Source organism: Vigna radiata, chromosome 7 (genome assembly GCF_000741045.1).
Source record: "Vigna radiata var. radiata cultivar VC1973A chromosome 7, Vradiata_ver6, whole genome shotgun sequence".
In the NCBI taxonomy this organism is placed as follows: domain Eukaryota; kingdom Viridiplantae; phylum Streptophyta; class Magnoliopsida; order Fabales; family Fabaceae; genus Vigna; species Vigna radiata.
The window spans coordinates 52,838,047-52,855,917 of NC_028357.1; the positions used below are offsets into that span (position 1 = coordinate 52,838,047).

The 17,871-nt window shown below is 32.8% G+C and overlaps 2 protein-coding genes across 2 annotated transcripts; both read left to right on the forward strand.

Moving 5' to 3' along the window:
- Positions 1 to 1,295: 1,295 nt before the first annotated feature.
- Positions 1,296 to 11,910, forward strand: LOC106769258 (isoamylase 1, chloroplastic). The gene is made up of 18 exons (XM_014654795.2): positions 1,296 to 1,945; positions 2,301 to 2,483; positions 2,644 to 2,736; positions 2,815 to 2,967; positions 3,432 to 3,523; positions 4,184 to 4,325; positions 4,425 to 4,532; positions 5,318 to 5,403; positions 5,892 to 5,963; positions 6,049 to 6,175; positions 7,984 to 8,070; positions 8,910 to 9,002; positions 9,320 to 9,478; positions 9,980 to 10,063; positions 10,329 to 10,409; positions 10,489 to 10,571; positions 10,650 to 10,767; positions 11,428 to 11,910. Exons 1-18 carry the CDS (start codon positions 1,598 to 1,600, stop codon positions 11,689 to 11,691), a joined length of 2,373 nt encoding a protein of 790 aa, XP_014510281.1. The 5' UTR covers positions 1,296 to 1,597; the 3' UTR covers positions 11,692 to 11,910.
- Positions 11,911 to 13,746: 1,836 nt separating this feature from the next.
- LOC106767401 lies at positions 13,747 to 15,369 on the forward strand. Its single transcript, XM_014652280.2, has 3 exons — positions 13,747 to 14,021; positions 14,112 to 14,280; positions 14,793 to 15,369. The coding sequence occupies exons 1-3, from the start codon at positions 13,926 to 13,928 to the stop codon at positions 15,149 to 15,151; spliced, it is 624 nt and encodes a 207-aa protein (XP_014507766.1). The 5' UTR covers positions 13,747 to 13,925; the 3' UTR covers positions 15,152 to 15,369.
- Positions 15,370 to 17,871: the final 2,502 nt, after the last annotated feature.

A 17,871-nucleotide genomic window follows, 5' to 3' on the forward strand; every position in this document is an offset into this window, starting at 1 on the left:
CGTTATAGAAGAAAGCTTCGTTGCAAGTGCGCGAAAGAGTTATGGTAATCTTTTAACGGATGTGATAATCCATCGACATATATCAACATTCGCTAAAGAGAAAACAAATATCGATATTCGTTGACGGATATTCACATTCATAGGATGTATAATTTTATTTTTTATTTATTTTTTATTTTTGTTCTTTAAACAGATCCGTCGAAGGTTGATTTTTTTGTAGTTTTTAATTTATTAAATTATTGTATTTTAAATTAATTTATTTAGTATTTAAAATTTTTAGTTAAAGGTGGATTTTTTTTATTATTTTTTATAGTTTTTGGTTTATTAAATTAATGTATTTTAAATTATTTTATTTAGTATTTAAATTTTTTAGTTTTTTTATAATATGTTAGGTAATTATATGCAAATTAATTTCATTATATTTAATGAAATAATTATTTTTAATTTAATTAAATTGATTTTTGTTTTATTTAAGTGATTGTTTAAATTTAGTTTATTTTATTAGTTAAACGTATATGCCACATACGAAGGTTGATTTTTTTTTTTTTTAGTTTTTAGTTTATTAAATTAATTTATTTAGTATTTAAAATTTTTAGTTTTTTATAATATGTTAGGTAATTATATGTAAGGGAGTGGGGTGGGAACACACAGATCTGAAAATGGAGAGGTGAGAACAATGACGGAACACATTGAGATAAATGAATGATAAAAATGTTAAATATATAATAAAGTGATTATAGTTGGAATGATTGAGAATAACTTTGTATTGTTATTTGAAATAAAAATAAAAGAGGATAAATTGAGAGCATGATACTTCAAGTTTTGTATAATATAAAGTGGATACATTAATAAATAGTGTAAATATATTTCATGGAAACTAGTTTTCACAGTTTTATTCATGGTGATGTTTCAAAAAGGAACAGTTTTGTCCCCTCTCTCTGTCCATCAAATAATTTTAGAAACGGGCCTATGATAGCCCAGTAAGGACGAAACTAGTGGGCTTGGATTGCCTTGCAATCAGGCCCAAGATCGAGGTTCGCTTTCCCTCCAAGTTTACCCGTTTTTTTAAATGCATTTAAAAATTACCCGTGTAATATTCTTTCACACGCAAGATTTCTTCCGACTTTTTTTCAAGGTGTGTGAACAAACTAAATCCTCCACGTAATGTATTTATTTTCGCAACAGAATCTGTAATTCAAAATTATATTTTTTATTTTTTAGGAAGAAGGAGCCATTCGGAAAATACTTTATAAGAACTACTCCACTTCGAACAAAAATCCAAACATAATTTCAGAAGCACTGACTGCAGTGGGAGTAAGAAACAAACGGTGGCAAAGAAAAGAGGGTGGTGGCGCCCACCAGAAAGCGCGAACGAACAAACACGTCCTTTGTCTGAATTGAAAAGGTGTCGAATATGCATTCAAAGAGAATGTGTTGTATTCAAGAAATGATGATGATGATGATGAAGATGTTGAAGAAGCATGCTGATATTTCAATTCAACAATGTCCGTAGTATCCCTCTCCCTCACTATTACTCATCACACTCCACATCTTTGAAAATCCTGCACCGCACCTGTTTGATCAACGATTCACTCCAATGAAGTGCTTCTCTTTGCCCTCACTCTCTGTTCCCACTCTCGCCGTCCTCCCTCAATGCGCTGTCACGGTTAGAGTTTCTCTCGCCAACAGGTTCTCCCAATTGCACGAGAGCGATTCCGTTATTCGCTCGGTGGCGAAGACTCGCGCTGCTCGGAATGGCGGCGCTTTCGACACGGAAATCGCGGTGGTCGAAAAACCGCAACTGGAGAGTCTCTTTCAAGTTTCCAGTGGCTACCCTTCCCCCTTCGGTGCCACCGTTAGAGACGGTGGAGTCAATTTCGCCATTTACTCTCTCAATGCACTCTCCGCCACTCTCTGTTTGTTTACTCTCTCCGATTTTCAGAATGTGAGCCACTCCTCTCTACGTCTCCCGATCTCCGAGAATGAGTTTAATAATCCAATTGTGTATTTGGATTCACGTTCGGTACTCTAAAATCACTTTAAAATGTTTGCATGTTTTTTTTTTCACGTCCACGAAACGTTTCTAGGTCTCAACCTCAGGCAATTTAAGTAACAAATTTTATACTAAGTTGTAGTACTCTTAACTTGCTTTAGGAATATGAACATCAATTCATTATCACTCCACTTTAAAATAACCAAATAAATTCTCCGAAGGATCATCCAAATACACGGTAAAACTTCTGAAAACTTAATTCGGTTGGAGTTTGTGGTTGTTGAACGTTTGAGTTTATTTGTTGCAGAATCGAGTGACGGAGTCTGTTCCTCTTGATCCGTTGATAAATAAAACTGGAGCTGTTTGGCATGTTTTCTTGAAAGGAGATTTTACTGACATGCTTTATGGATACAAATTTGATGGCAAGTTTTCTCCTCTGGAGGGGCAATACTATGACCCTTCTCGTATACTGTTGGACCCTTATGCAAAAGTCAGTGCCTCTGCAGTTTGCACTCTTCTTGTTTTGATTATTTTGTTCAAATTGGAATGCTGGCGAAGAGTGGCGCAACAAAACTCCCTCTATTGATGATTTTTTGTGATTTCTTTAGTTATTTGAGTGGACCCTAATCATATATTACTCATTTGTCTAGGCAGTTATAAGCAGAGGGGAGTTTGGGGCTTTAGGGCCTAATGGTAACTGCTGGCCCCAGATGGCTGGCATGGTACCTTCAGATCATGATGAGGTGCTTTATTGTTTTAATGGTTTTTAGTTTTTACTGTAACTTTTTGAAAATTATATCTCATTCGTGCAACTTGTTTAGTTTGATTGGGAAGGCGATTTGCCTCTGAAGTATCCACAAAAGGATCTTGTAGTATATGAGATGCATGTGCGAGGGTTCACAAAGCATGAGTCGAGCAACACCAAGTTCCCTGGTACATATCTTGGTGTGGTGGAGAAGCTTGACCACTTAAAGGTGAAGTTTCTGATAATTGTTTAAGATAATTTGAAGAATTCCTTGTGAAACTTTATTATGTAAAAGTAGTCCAGTATTCTTTTTTATAATTTTTTTGTTCAGTCTAATAGATTGTGCATTTCTGAACTAATGGTAATGAAATCCTCAACAGTATAAGGAAAGAATTGTGTCTTTATTTAAGAAATAGAGGTACTTTTTCAGCGAGATAACAAAATGCATGATTTTAAAGGAACTTGAATTGGACTCAGGTCAGGGGTAGACTTTGGGTTGAGTCATACTTTCATCTAGGTTCATCACCCATACTATTCTCCCATGCTGTTGAATCTACGATATTTTTTTTTTTCACGAACTTGGGGTTTTACATTATGTGTTTTGCCTCTATATTGCGCTACTGGACAAAGCAGACATGAATATATAAAATGTTTACTAATCCATATGAAATTTTGGTTTTATTTGTTTTGCAGGAACTTGGAGTAAATTGTCTTGAACTAATGCCATGTCATGAATTCAATGAGCTGGAGTACTCCAGTTACAATTCTGTACAAGGGGACTACAGGTAAGGGAGTTATTTTGTTCATGGAATATTTCTATTATGATTGACTTCAGGTTATATTGGAATCTTCAAGTCAGTGTATAGTAAGGGTGATTATAATAATCGGTTATAAAAGAATAACTATCAGCATAATTAACTGGTTTTGACTTAACCAGTTAATTAAAAATGGGGATAAAATTAACTTATGACAAGTGAGTATTAATTAAACATGAAGAAATATTAATCATAGATTTAGGTGTGAAGATGTACTAATATAAAAAATATTTTTTGAAACCCATTAGATACCTAGAACTGGCTATGGAACTGGTTTAGGATATATACCCAGTTATTTAGCTAGTTATATAACCAGATTTTCATAACTGATTATAGTTTACTCATAATGACCACTTGTCATATTGGGTTTTGTACGGTTGTGGTTAAGTTATTGAAATAACTTGTCCATGAGAAGTCCTAACTTCTACTCATTCATTTTTGAGATAGCTTTTTAAACCCCTGATGTCTCACATATTGCAAAGTGGTATATCATAATTTTCTTTCCAACCTGATCATAGCTTATTTTGATTAATTCACGATCTCATTGGACAGTATTCTACATCACTGGCTCGAACAATTCGTTTTTTGACTTCTCTTAGAGTTTATCTTAATTATATCCATTTGTTGTAGGGTCAATTTTTGGGGCTATTCAACCGTCAATTTCTTCTCTCCAATGATCAGATACTCATCTGCTGGCATAAGAAATTGTGGCCGTGATGGGATTAATGAAATGAAATTCCTGATCAAAGAGGCACACAAACGAGGAATAGAGGTCAACAAAAATATATATGATATGATTTCATTCACTGGTTTCTGCTTCTTTTTCATTTTTAAATGAAATTATGTTTTCATTGCTATTTTACTGCTTCAGGTTATCATGGATGTTGTTTTCAATCATACAGCTGAAGGGAATGAGAATGGTCCCATTATTTCTTTCAGAGGTGTGGACAACAGTATCTATTACATGGTAGCACCCAAGGTGAGTTCAATATTTTTGCTCCCTGTTTCCACTTGTAAGTTGGGGTTAAGACTGAATTTCTTTAACAGAACTGTCCTTGGATAACAAAACAGAATTATAGTGTGGAAAATATGAGATAATTGCCAAATTACAGGGAAAATTCCCTTAGTCAGTCAAAAGACTACTGTGAAATCCTCAAATACTTTCTACCGTGCCATTCTATTCCTCCTCCTTTAGTGCTTCTCCTTAATTATTAGCATAATCCCTCTTTTACTCTTCTCATGCCACCTGTTCTTTCTGTTATTTTCCCTCTCTCTCCACAACCTAATTTTTTCTTCCAGCTGCTGTCCTCTCTCATATACTCACAGGCCTTGATTGTCAGGCCTAACTCCTTGACTCTCTTGGCCTGATTTAACTGTCCCTTCCCCCTTTTTCCTTCTCCTGTTTACTATAAATTGCCCATAAGTTAGAACTTTTCAAGCTTGGTAATAACTCAACTTTCCCATCCAGTTGGAAGAGGAAGAACTCAAATATTACACTAAAAGGTAATATACTTATAAGAAGGGGATTCTTGGTAAATCTATTTCCAATTTTTTAATTACTGACAAATAAAACTCAAATTTTGTTTAAGGTCTGCGTCTTTACTTAAGGATTGTAATTAATTTTGCAGATTAGGTTTTTGTAGCTCTATGAATAATTTCAAATCATTTTAATTTATTCTTGTGAGACTTTGTTTCTTCTAATTCTAATTATATATCACGGATAATATAAACTAGATTACTAGATATACTTTTATGAATTCTCAGGGGGAGTTCTATAATTATTCGGGATGTGGAAACACATTCAATTGCAGTCATCCAGTTGTACGACAATTTATAGTGGATTGCTTAAGGTATGATTACAATAAAATATGAAATATATTTCTCGTGGATTTTGTTTATAATTAAAACACTTTCTGTATATTATATGTCCCAATTCTTGATTTAAATCAGATATTTATAGTCAAAATAATACAAAATTGTTGACTTTTTTGCTTATGGGCATTTAGATGCTTGGCATAGGTGTACAATTACATGCATGCTCTATATCATAAATTTCAGATGTAGAGGTGTGTGTGTGGGACTGTTCCTTAAAGCGTCAGAGAACATATAAAATTTAGATCCTAGATTAGTGATTAAGTTCCGAGTCTGCTGTCATCCAACTAGCATTTCGCTTCCTATATAATTTACCTTAATGCCATACCTTTCACTCTTATAAAGTGCATGATGGTATATTCTTTCAGTTTACTAATGTCTGGTCAGATTTGTTTCATTTCCTTTTCTACTTGGGCTTATTACAGTTGCTAATAGAAAATTTTACTATTTTTCTCTTGTGCAACAGATATTGGGTTACAGAAATGCACGTGGATGGTTTTCGCTTTGATCTTGCTTCTATTATGACCAGGAGTAGTAGGTAATATGTAGTGCATTGTTTCTAAAAAAATTATGTAGACTGGTAGATCATACTGTTCTTATTACCTCTCATTACTTGTTACCAGTCTCTGGGATGCAACTAATGTGTTTGGTGCTCCAATAGAAGGTGACTTGCTGACAACTGGAACCCCTCTAGGCAGTCCACCATTAATTGACTTGATCAGTAACGATCCTATACTTCGTGGAGTGAAGGTTTTCCAACTTAATTCATTACAATCAATTGTGTACCTTTGTTATTAGTTTCTGGACATACACTGTATCCTCAATTGCGTGCTTTCTAAATTAATTTTTGAAGTGTATAAAAGTAACATCTGAAATGACGGTATCCTTTTTAACGTAATTTCCAAGAAATGAACAGAGTTCACCAAAATGATTGTATGGACCCTGTTGGATTGGAAATTAGGATTCTGTGTAAGTTATCTGGGATTGTACAAATCAGACTCTCTCTAGATATGGTTGGTCTGTCTAATTGTCTGTTTACATGACAGATAAACGGGTTTAAAGAATAGAGATTAAGTTTTCTGCTGATATTTGAATGGGTGTTGATTTTGTTGTATGATTTGGGATTCACAACTTGCAAGCTTAGAGTGGATAGATTGCTTTGATTATTCTCGTTTCTGCAAAGAGGCATGAATTCTGACATTTCTGCTACAAGAAACTAATGAAAGGAAAAATAGGTGTTCCTTGCTGGTCATGACTATGATTCTTATGGTTACAGTGTGTGATTAATACAAATTGTTTTCAGTGAAACAATGAAAAATGACGTTTTTAAGGGGCAGTGGGCAACACAAGGATTAAGGGTCACTTAGAAGAAAAGAAGAGAAACAGCAGAATCATTATGTTTCTGCAAGAAATTCATTAAGTACCTCAAACACTTGGTAAGGAAATTGTTAAATTTTTAAACAATTTTATTTAATAATTGCTTAAAGAGTCCACTAATCTAAACAAATATATCTATATGGATGATTAAATAATTCAGAAAGATGGACTTGCCTTGGTCGTAGTTGCTATCTTGGTATGGTACACCAATTTACTTTGTAAAAGAAACTGAATGAGAGGGAATTTTGATTTTATTAACTTATGAAAGAGGAAGCTTACGAGTGTAGCTATAGCTAACTGCTTATAGCATGAGAGATAGTTGTTGTGTAAGTAACTAAGTGCTTAACTACATTGATACGATAGATAGTAGTTAGCAATGCTAACAACTCTTACTACTTATATGCATTATTTACTTACAGAATGTAACTAATTACATTATCCCCTACCCTCAATCTCAAGGAGAATATTTTTTAGTTGAAAAACTCTTCTAATTGGGTTTGCCTGTATGATCTGGCAAATGAGTTAAAGAAAGACGTTTGATCAACACATCTGCACACTTATCCAGGGCTGGAATGTGATAGATGAAAAGCTGCTTGGCCATAATCTTTTCCAGCACAAAGAAAATATCAATCTCCATGTGTTTGGTGTGGCTATGAAACACTGAATTATGAGCAATAGGCACAACACTTTGATTGTCACCAAGAAGAACTGGGTTAGTGAAAGGAACTTGCAAGATCTCAACGCCAAGTGCATATTCCAATACGCTTAACCTTTAGAACTTGTATCACAAGTGAAAGTCCATTGATTTAAATAGAAAGATATACTGATTCGGTAATTTAAAAGGAGATGGCTAAACTGGTCATAGATATTTAGGTGATTGAGCGTTATTTTTTTGCAATAGGTGCTCACTGTTGGTCCTTATTACCTTATCTCACTTTTGAATTAGAATATTAACAGGGTAAGGACAGCCTTTTAAAGTAGTGTTTCCTTCTAGGTACCATTTACTGTCTTGTTGCCTCACCTCATCTATATTGAGTGCATAGCACAATTCGTTGGATTTGGTCATGCTTTAGTATTCTGTTGGTCATTGTAATCATTGTTATCTGTTTTATAGATTAGTTTTGTACTCATTTGGAAGCAGTTAGCTAAGGTTTCAAGTTACTTAATTTCTTCTTGTATAGCTTATAGCTGAAGCTTGGGATGCTGGAGGCCTCTACCAAGTTGGCACTTTCCCTCACTGGGGTATTTGGTCAGAATGGAACGGGAAGGTTAGTGCAAAATGTAACTGTTGGATTCATAACCCTGTTATTTTGCTGTAACAAAAGCATGTAGAAGCACATCTTGAAGTAGAGCTATCTTTTGGAAAAAGAGAACTTGATAACAAGAGACACAAAAATATAACTGCATCAGTTCTATTGCATTATATCATATGCATCATTTAGCCTATTTAAATGAAACCGCAAGAATAACTGCATCAGGTTTCATTTTATTGAAAATAACCTGGTTTTAAATTATATGATCTTGTCAACTGAAATGCAGTTAAACTTTGTATGTAATTTATATCTGTCTTCAATATTTCTTTCTGGAGTTTGAATTTATGACAGGATATGCTGTACAATGAGTGGATCACTGTAAATCACACGAAAGTGTCATGGCTTTTTCAAATGTTCAATCTTGCATAAAATATTGGATTATGAATTTGGCACAAAACTTGTCAATTATTTTTTATGACTAATGTACAATGAATTCTCTTCTTTTCCAGACCAGTCTGCAAAAATTGATAATTACCAGTTGTATGGAATTACCTATCTATGCATTTAATGAGTTTTTTATTCATTTTCCTTGACACAAGCTAAAGCTTTGAGAATTTAACCAAAATATATGGACTGTTTTTACCTTTAACCGAATTCTTTCACACCCATGTACAAGCTCTTCTGCTGCCACCTGCCCCTCCTCCCCATCCCAATGTCAGTTCTTTGCTTTCCATGTATGTCTCTTAACCAACATGGTCACGTATGTTCTGTGTAATGCATGATCCACAAATTGTAAATTATATAGTGTTCTTGTGGTTAGGTGTATGAGTTATGAACTATCTATTGTTTTGCAGTATAGAGACACGGTGCGCCAGTTTATCAAGGGTACAGATGGCTTTGCTGGAGCATTTGCTGAATGCCTTTGTGGGAGTCCTAATTTATATCAGGTTTATTTGGTGCCTCATTCTATAAAAATAGTTTCATTTTTATATAAACTCCCACATATACTCTTACTATTGTGATAATTGTTATAGATTTATTGACAGTGATTATTGCTTCAATGGGTCTGTTTTTATTTTCCTACTTTGTACAGTAAACATCCTTTTTGGCTGTTTAGATTTGCTTGATATATATTTTATTATCGCTCATGACATTAGTATTTATTTCAGCTAAATTTTGTATCTTTAGCTTTGTTGCTGTCTTCTTTTCTTGTACTTTCTTCTTTCTTGTAGTGGACAATGCATTACCTGTATCTTTGGTCCAGGGAGGAGGAAGAAAACCATGGAATAGTATTAACTTTGTATGTGCACATGATGGGTTCACGCTAGCTGATTTGGTGACCTATAACAACAAGCATAATTTGTCAAATGGGGAAGACAATAATGATGGAGAAAATCATAATAATAGCTGGAACTGTGGACAGGTAATATTTAGAAACCTGTTTCAGAGTTGGATTAAAAGTGATTTTCTTTTACTTTTCCTTCCACTGAATGCCGTTACTTCATCTCACGATTTTTTAAGCAATCTGAATACCATTAATATTTCAATGTTCATGGCAAGATTTAAAGCCCAATACTTTAGCAGTTAGGAAATGGACATACTAGATTTATGTAGATAAGTTGTAATATGTAGGTCAAAATTGTTCACAGAAAATGAATAAAGAGGATCCATGGGGCTAATATAATCTTTCTCTTATTGTAAATCACTGATTTCATGCTCACTGAGACAAACTTGTCCAGTGTGCTCCCATCATTCGAAACTTTGCTTAGAATCCTTCTCCAAAGTTTTTCTTGGTTCTTCTTTGGATCCACAATATAGAGGTAAAACACATATTGTAAAACCCTGAAGTATTAGAATATTTATGGAAAGTTACATGACATGACCTTTGTATTAAATGTTAATCTCATTTTTGTAACTAATGTAGGAGGGGGAGTTTGTGAGTCCCTTAGTGAAGAAATTGAGGAAGCGACAAATGCGGAATTTTTTTCTCTCTCTCATGGTTTCCCAGGTAAGGCCCAACTAAAAGATTAGTTCCTTTACAAATTTGTTTGGACTGAAATGACTTCTGTGTTGCATGTCAATTAATAATAACTTTTGCGTTGTGCATCTCTGTATGATGTGGAAGCACATATAAAGACTCATTTAGGGGGTACAATAAAGTATTGTTTGCTAGTTTAATGTTGTTGGCTTTTTACATTGATCAAATTATTCTTTATTTATATAGATGTTAGCAGCACGAGTTCTGCTCACTGACTTTCAGTCTATCTTATCAGGGAGTTCCAATGATATATATGGGCGATGAATATGGACACACAAAAGGGGGAAACAACAATACCTATTGTCATGATAATTATGTGATCCTCTTGTCCACTTAAAATTTTCAATGCATACCCCACCATATTTTCAATTCTATTAATTTCAACCTTTTTGCAGCTTAATTACTTCCAATGGGACAAAAAGGAAGAATCCTCGTCAGACTTCTTTAGATTTTGTTGCCTTGTGACTAAGTTCCGTCAGTAAGTACTTCTTCAGTTTAATTGTTTTGTCGTTAGACTTTTGCTTTTTTATCATATTCCAACGTTATAATCCTGCAGGGAATGTGAATCTATGGGCTTAGATGACTTCCCAACATCAGAGAGGCTGCAGTGGCATGGTCATTTTCCTGGAATGCCAGACTGGTCAGAAACTAGCCGTTTTGTGGCTTTTACCATGGTAAGAGAATTTTGTTGGCCATATTGCCATGTATAAGAATTGTTTCCGGTGAAAGGCAGCAAGAATCAAATCTTGGGATCTATTATTTCTTTTAACCTGGCCTGAAAATGTGTGGAATTTGAACGTATTTCCAGTAACTAAACCTTGAGTCTATGAGTTGAAATCGACCAGAGAAACTCAGCATCTGGAAATGGCAGTATGTGCCTGCCTAGCTAGGTTGAGGAATAATCAATATGATGCTTCTGTCTTAAGGACAAAGAATCTACGGTCAGCAGTCTCCTCTGAACATTAAGATTGGCTGGCATAACAAATTTAGCCAGTTGAATTCGAACTCCTGTTTGCTACATCTCTGGTTACTATTTGAACACGTGAAGAAAAAGTTACTCTTAGCCCCAAATTTTATTTTGAAGTGCCAAATAATCGAACATGATAACTTGGCACATGGTATAAACTATAGGCTGAACTGCTCCAGGACTTAAACCAATACCCGCTCATTCAAAGCTGTCAATGTCATGCTCGGATTAGCATCAGTGGACTTTTTAATCTCAGTTTTTTCATTTACTAGTAATTGTCTTAGATAGAATGTTAAATCCTATACGTTCTATTATTGGATACTCCGTAAATGACTAATACCCTTATTTGGCATGAACTTGAATACAGGCAGACTCAGTCAAGGGAGAAATTTACGTTGCTTTCAATACGAGTCATTTACCTTTCACAATTACATTGCCAGAGCGTCCTGGATACAGATGGGAACCTCTTATAGATACCAGCAAGCCTGCGCCATATGATTTCCTCACCCCTGACCTTCCTGGAAGAGAAATTGCTATACAACAGTATGCTCAGTTTCTGGACGCCAATATGTATCCCATGCTTAGTTATTCGTCCGTTATCCTCTTGCGCACTCCTGATCAAAATGCGTAGCTTGGAGAATCCTGTTTCCTTGTTATTATTAGCTTTTTTATATATTTCTGTTCCTAGTATAACCATTAAGGAAATCTTTTGGTCGGTAAATAAAGAATAAAAAATGCATCGAAAATTTTCTTCAGTTTACATAGGAAAGGAAAATAAGGAGAAGAAAAGCTGTTAGTCATGTAATCAGACGATGATGGAAAAGTGGATAAGTTGTATTGGTGCAATATATTTTAGCGAGTTTGTTCCACGTTTTTATAAAGCCTTTCATCCAGTGACTTCGTATTTTGTGTTTGGAGTGAGCAAACAAAGGAGCACTTGAAGGACAAAAATTGACCCTGCCGAGGTGTGAACCTGAGCACCTTCAGGTAAGCCATCTATGGCATCTATTTCCACTCTACCTTCTGGCTACCAAGTGCCCAAAATGTAAAAGGCATGTCATAGGACCCCACTTTTTTTTTTTTTTCAGTCGTCCTTTTTATCTCTAATACGAATACACGCAATATATGAGCCTGAGATCTCCATTAACTCTTCTAATATATAACTTCCGAAGCATGAGTTGCATATTGTTTCTAAATTTCAGGCAGGCAAAGCCATATCAACACAGGCTAACAATTGACAAGTGTTCTTTTATGAGCAGGTTGGGATAATGTTATCAAGAGATTATTTCACCCATGCTCCATTTTGTTCCTCTGAAATCTACTCTTTCCCCTTTCTCAAGAAAAAAAAAAGGTTTTTATGACTGTCATTTTAAAATTCCTATACAGCTTTATTACTTCATCAATTGTACCTTATAAAAAGAAGACTGTTATACAACACAATCAATGTAGAAGATAGATGATATTTCAGATAATTTGACACTAAACAAAACTATTATGGTTCTTATATTACTGTTTTGTCTTATGTTGATAAACTAGTAAATTTAATGGATTCAAAATTGTATGCAAGTGGTTTTTGTTTTGCCTTTTTTTTTAGGTGTGTTGATATTCAAACTTTTTTAACCTAAAGATTTCAGTCTATTTGAATTTTTTTATCAACAATGGTGAGTTGTCAAAGAAATTTGAAGTCTGAAAAAGTTGAAAGCATATTAAAGTGATTCAAGACATCAGATACAGCAACTAGAAAAAAAAAAAAAAAAACTAGTGATGAGTATGTTACTTGATAATTATCATTAGTATGGAATTACCTGATGCCTACTAGAAAAGGAAGTGGTGTCTGTTTTGATGAAGAAAAGAAGAATGACCATTTAAATTGAAGTGTTATCAAGCATATTTTGCTATATTTTTTTCTTTACCAAAATTTGTTAAAAGTTGTAAAATCATGAATGTGGACGACACTTAAATAATGTTATCATCTTTTCCTTTTTTTTTTTCTCTTCAACCAATGTAAACATTTTGTTAATGCCTCTTATCAATCTAATATGTACGGTGAAGATTCAATAAAAAAAAATATACGTGATATTCTGTTCAAGAAACTTAAAAAATATGTATTTTTTTTAAGATATATAAATACAATTCTTATTTTTTCAAAAAAAAAAAAGTACTCCTTTCAATTTAATTCGTTTTACATTGAGATCACTTATATTTTTTATAAATAGACAATCGAGATCAAAGTAAAATATATAAAACTTTATATCTTAGAACACTGATTCAGTTGTTAAATTTTAATGAAAGACTTAACATAAAACATTTTAAAAAATAAATTAAAATCTCGTTTATTTATCAAATATCTAGAATTGTACTAGAAATATCTTTTAAAAATAATTACCACGCACTAAAACAAAATCTTATTATTTTTAAAAGATTCTCACTCATCAATAAAGTCATAATTATACGGTTAAGACCATGATGATTTGTTAAAGAAACAAGATAATTAGTATATTTTCAAATTTGTTTTAACCTTTAAATATTTAATAATTTAAATTTTTAAAAAATATTTTATTTGAAATAATCATTAATTCAATTATTATTTATCCTTTATCTAACACGAGAAAAGAAAAAGATATAAAATGAAGAAGGATTGTGACACGTGGGTTGAGAAGTGGTGTCAGGTTTGGAGGGTTTGGGAATGTAAAGGTAAACACTGAAGAATTCCAGAAAAATCTAGACCCCACTCCATAAATACTACTCCCTCCGTTCTTCGCCAACCATAACACTACATACCCAAAATCTCCACTACCTCACGCGATCATCTTCGTCGCTCATTCCACTCGTTGATTCGATTCGATTCCTTAGCTTCACATCTCCATGGCGCTACACAGATTGTTGAAGAGGAAAGGATGCGTTGATGAAGTTAACCACGATTTCCCTCTCTCTTCTCCCGCTACCAAGATTCGCCGTCTCGTTAGTGCTTCCTCTTTCAATTCTTCACTATCTGCAACTAACCTGACTTTTTTTTCTTTTAACTAATCGGTTCCGTTTGCACCGTCTCAGGATGCCGAGTTGCCGCTAATTGTGGAAGAAGAGGAACCGTTACCGTCGCCGTCCCCGTCACCGTCACCTAACGATGAGAGAGCTCTCGTGCTTTTCAAACCTCTCGCTCATTCCCCTTCCTCTTTCTCATTCACCGTTGATTCTAACCTTATCAATGAAATTACGAACAGTAAGTGTTTTCTTCCGTTGGTTTAATTCGATAAAATGTGTTTTAGGTTTTTCAATTCTCAATTAAAACTCCTCTAAACTCCTATATTTTAATAATAATGATTTTAGTGTTCGCAATATTATAATAGATGATTTTCGTCCTTTTTATGATACTTAGGATGCTAGAATAAGAGACGAAGTTCATCCATTATGACTAATACGTAAATCCTTTTAGCCGGAAGTTATCGAATTCAGTTTTCTTTCTTGCTGTTGTCGTTTAATAGGAATTGTATGAAAATTTGATTTAATTGCATGGAAGATCCTGAACTAATTTCTTATGTGGGAGGCACATGAATATCTAAAATATTAACGTTTTGAAAATGTCGGGACTAAAATTCACGTTGACTGGAAATTGAGGATGTCAAGCCTACCAATTTTTTAATTTATTTTTTTCATCTTATTTACTAGTGTTCATAATTGAGATAGCGTCATTCTAATTCATAAATGATCAAATTATTGCTATTATTATTGCAGATCAATTCCTGTTGTCCAAACAGGGTGATGGCGTTGTGACAGGGTTACAATCACGTGAGAAGAGTAATGATGAATTGGCTCTCGTGCCTTGGGTACCTTCTTCTTGCCAGTTCTTTGATGTTCATGATATTGACGACTCGAATACTGAGTTGATGGAAGCTGATGAAATGGAAGAAGGTGGTGGTTCTATGATGATGGATATTGAACAAGAAGGTGACACTGATAGTGACCCTAAAACTTCCACACAGAGCATTCACTTCCCAACAGCACACTCTGGAATAACAGAGGGATTCCAGCAACATTGCTTGTTGCCTCAGCTTCCTCACCACACCTCAACACCCATCTCTTGGACCCGCTGAGATTTGTTTGTTACCTCTGCCACTTATTAAACAACTTTTCCCATATTTAGGACAAGGGTTTGTAGACTAGACTGAACCTGTTAGTTATAGTTTTCTTTCGCGCTATGGGAATCTCTCGCTTCTTCTGCAACTGGCTATGGAAGTGTCACCAAGAAAGGAAAATGAATGTGTATAATGTTTTTTGTCGTCATCTATAAATTGCTTTTCATTTTTCGAAATTCGCATTACTGACTGAGGGATGATCATAAGTGTCTAAACTGTCAACCACTAGATCGATGATGAAATGACGATGACTTCCATAAACAAGTTTGTGGATTGTAGGTTTGAAAAAGAAAAAAACATTATCTTTTCATATCCAGACATATTGACCGTTGAGATTTTAAATCGAAATTGAGTCTTGCGGTTTTAATCACATAATTCAGTAATGTTTAAATAACTGAAGCTGTAATTTTAAGATTCAAATTTCTGAAACTAGAACGTGAATAAAAATGACTATTTCGATTATTTTTTAATATCTTCAATTTGTAATATTTTAACTTTTCATTTGACAATTTACTTCACGAGATTATTTTTAAGTTCTAAGATATTCACTTTTTACATAAGTGTATTGTAATTTGTAATTTTAAATAAAATACTACTTTCAATATTTTATTATTTAATTTACTTTTAATTTATTAATGATGTGAGTATTTAATTATTTGTTTCTTTTTTTATAATATTTTAAATTTTATCATCATTATTATTTTAATAATATTATGTCATTACATTATTATTAAATTTTATTTTTTATTAAAAAATATTATTATATTATAGAACAGGCAAATTTTAAAAAAATACTATAAGTCGAAAAAAAAAACACAAAAAAGTTCAAGTTAAATTTTAACAAATGAATAAAATTGTTATTCATTTGATGAGAAACCGAAAGAAAAATTATAAGGAAAAAATGAGCTGAGAAAAATGGGAGAAAAAGAAAAAATAAGAAAAGTAAGTTCTTGAGGCTTTTTAATGACAGAGAGAAGACATTCATAAGTTATTTTAAAAAATAGGAACATGTGTCATTTATTAGCTCAATCACGTGTTATTTATTGGTTCAATCATTACGAAACATAAATGCATCTTTCGTCCTCTTTTAAGTAAGTTTATTCTTGTTTTCATTTTGAAATTTTTTAAGAATTGATGTGGTTGTGAACTGTGTAAAAAAATTGCTTTTTTGTATTATTTATTATATATAAAGGAGATATAATTATTATTACGAAAAAATTAACATTGATAATAATAAGATAATAAAAGGATAAACATATATACTAACTTTTGTCATCTCTTCCATATTAAACATAGAAAGAATATTTGAAAAAACTGATAGAATAATGAGAATTTTTATAAAGACCAATGAAATGAGTAAGAATATTACACACAAAATAAAAGCGGGAGAGAAAACCACTGTTGCAGTTTATTATTATTATTGCAAGTTTATTATTAGTATCATTATCATCGTTATTATTATCAGCATTATAACTTATTACTGTTCGATCTTTTTTATTATTGTGTCATTCACCAATATCAAATATTTTTTTCTTTGTTTTATTGAATTATTATTTTATTATATATAGAGAGAGATCTTTATTGATAGATTATATAAAGACTAATTATCCTAATAACTTTTTTTATCTTATTATATCTATCAAAATCTTTAACGTGTTTGCTACCATTAGAATTAGTTGTGATTGTTATTGTTTTTATAACTATTATTCTCTTTTTATCACCATTTTGCCACCGCTGTCGTTATTATTGATAATATGGTTGTCATTATTACTCTTTCTGGAGAATTTTAATTAGAAATATCCCTGAAAAGCTGGTCAATGAGTTCATATATATATTTGTTAATTTATTTCATGTATGTTCCTTCCACTGAGATCTTTTAGTACTAAAAATAATACGTACAGGTACAGGTGTCGCTACTGTCACTATTCATTGTAACCCTTTTTAACAGATATCATTAGTAACTAATTGTGTTATTAAAGGGGATTAGATTGGTCATTTGTGTACAAATATGCATTCTATGAATAAGGAAATTATATTTCTTATTTTTTTATGGTAAGGTCTTCCTTTTCTAATCTAATCTAAGTGCATTAATTAAGCCACTCCATTAGTTTCATCACTACTTTTATTTTGTTCCTATTAAAGTTAATTTTTATATCAATTTTTTCTTTTTGCATAATTTAGAGCTATTGTAAAAATACGATTTTGAACTAGAATTTGTTTTAGTTACTCAATTTAGTTTTTTTATGCCAAATATCTAGTTAACTGGTGACTATTAAATTATGGATCAAACTCACAATAAATAGCAACTTCAAAGACTAAATTGACTTAATCAATTATATTAATTTTTAAGGGTTTACATAACCTATTGTAGATTCCACACAAAAAAACTATGGTAATAGTCTTCACTAAATTAATAACAACCGCCACAACTGGAATTACTTATTTAATTCATAAAATAAAATCGATCAATACTTATTCCATTTTATAATAAATGCCATTTAATTATTGCCCTTTTACAATAAGAAAATACTCACTCAAATATTTGTCTAAACTTTGGGAGAATTTATGAGTTCCCTTAATTAATGTAACCTTAAACCATTATTTCACATAATATTAACAGGTATTCTGTATAGAGTTGGCTAAATAACCATACTTAAGACCCTAAGAGATGTAAAAAA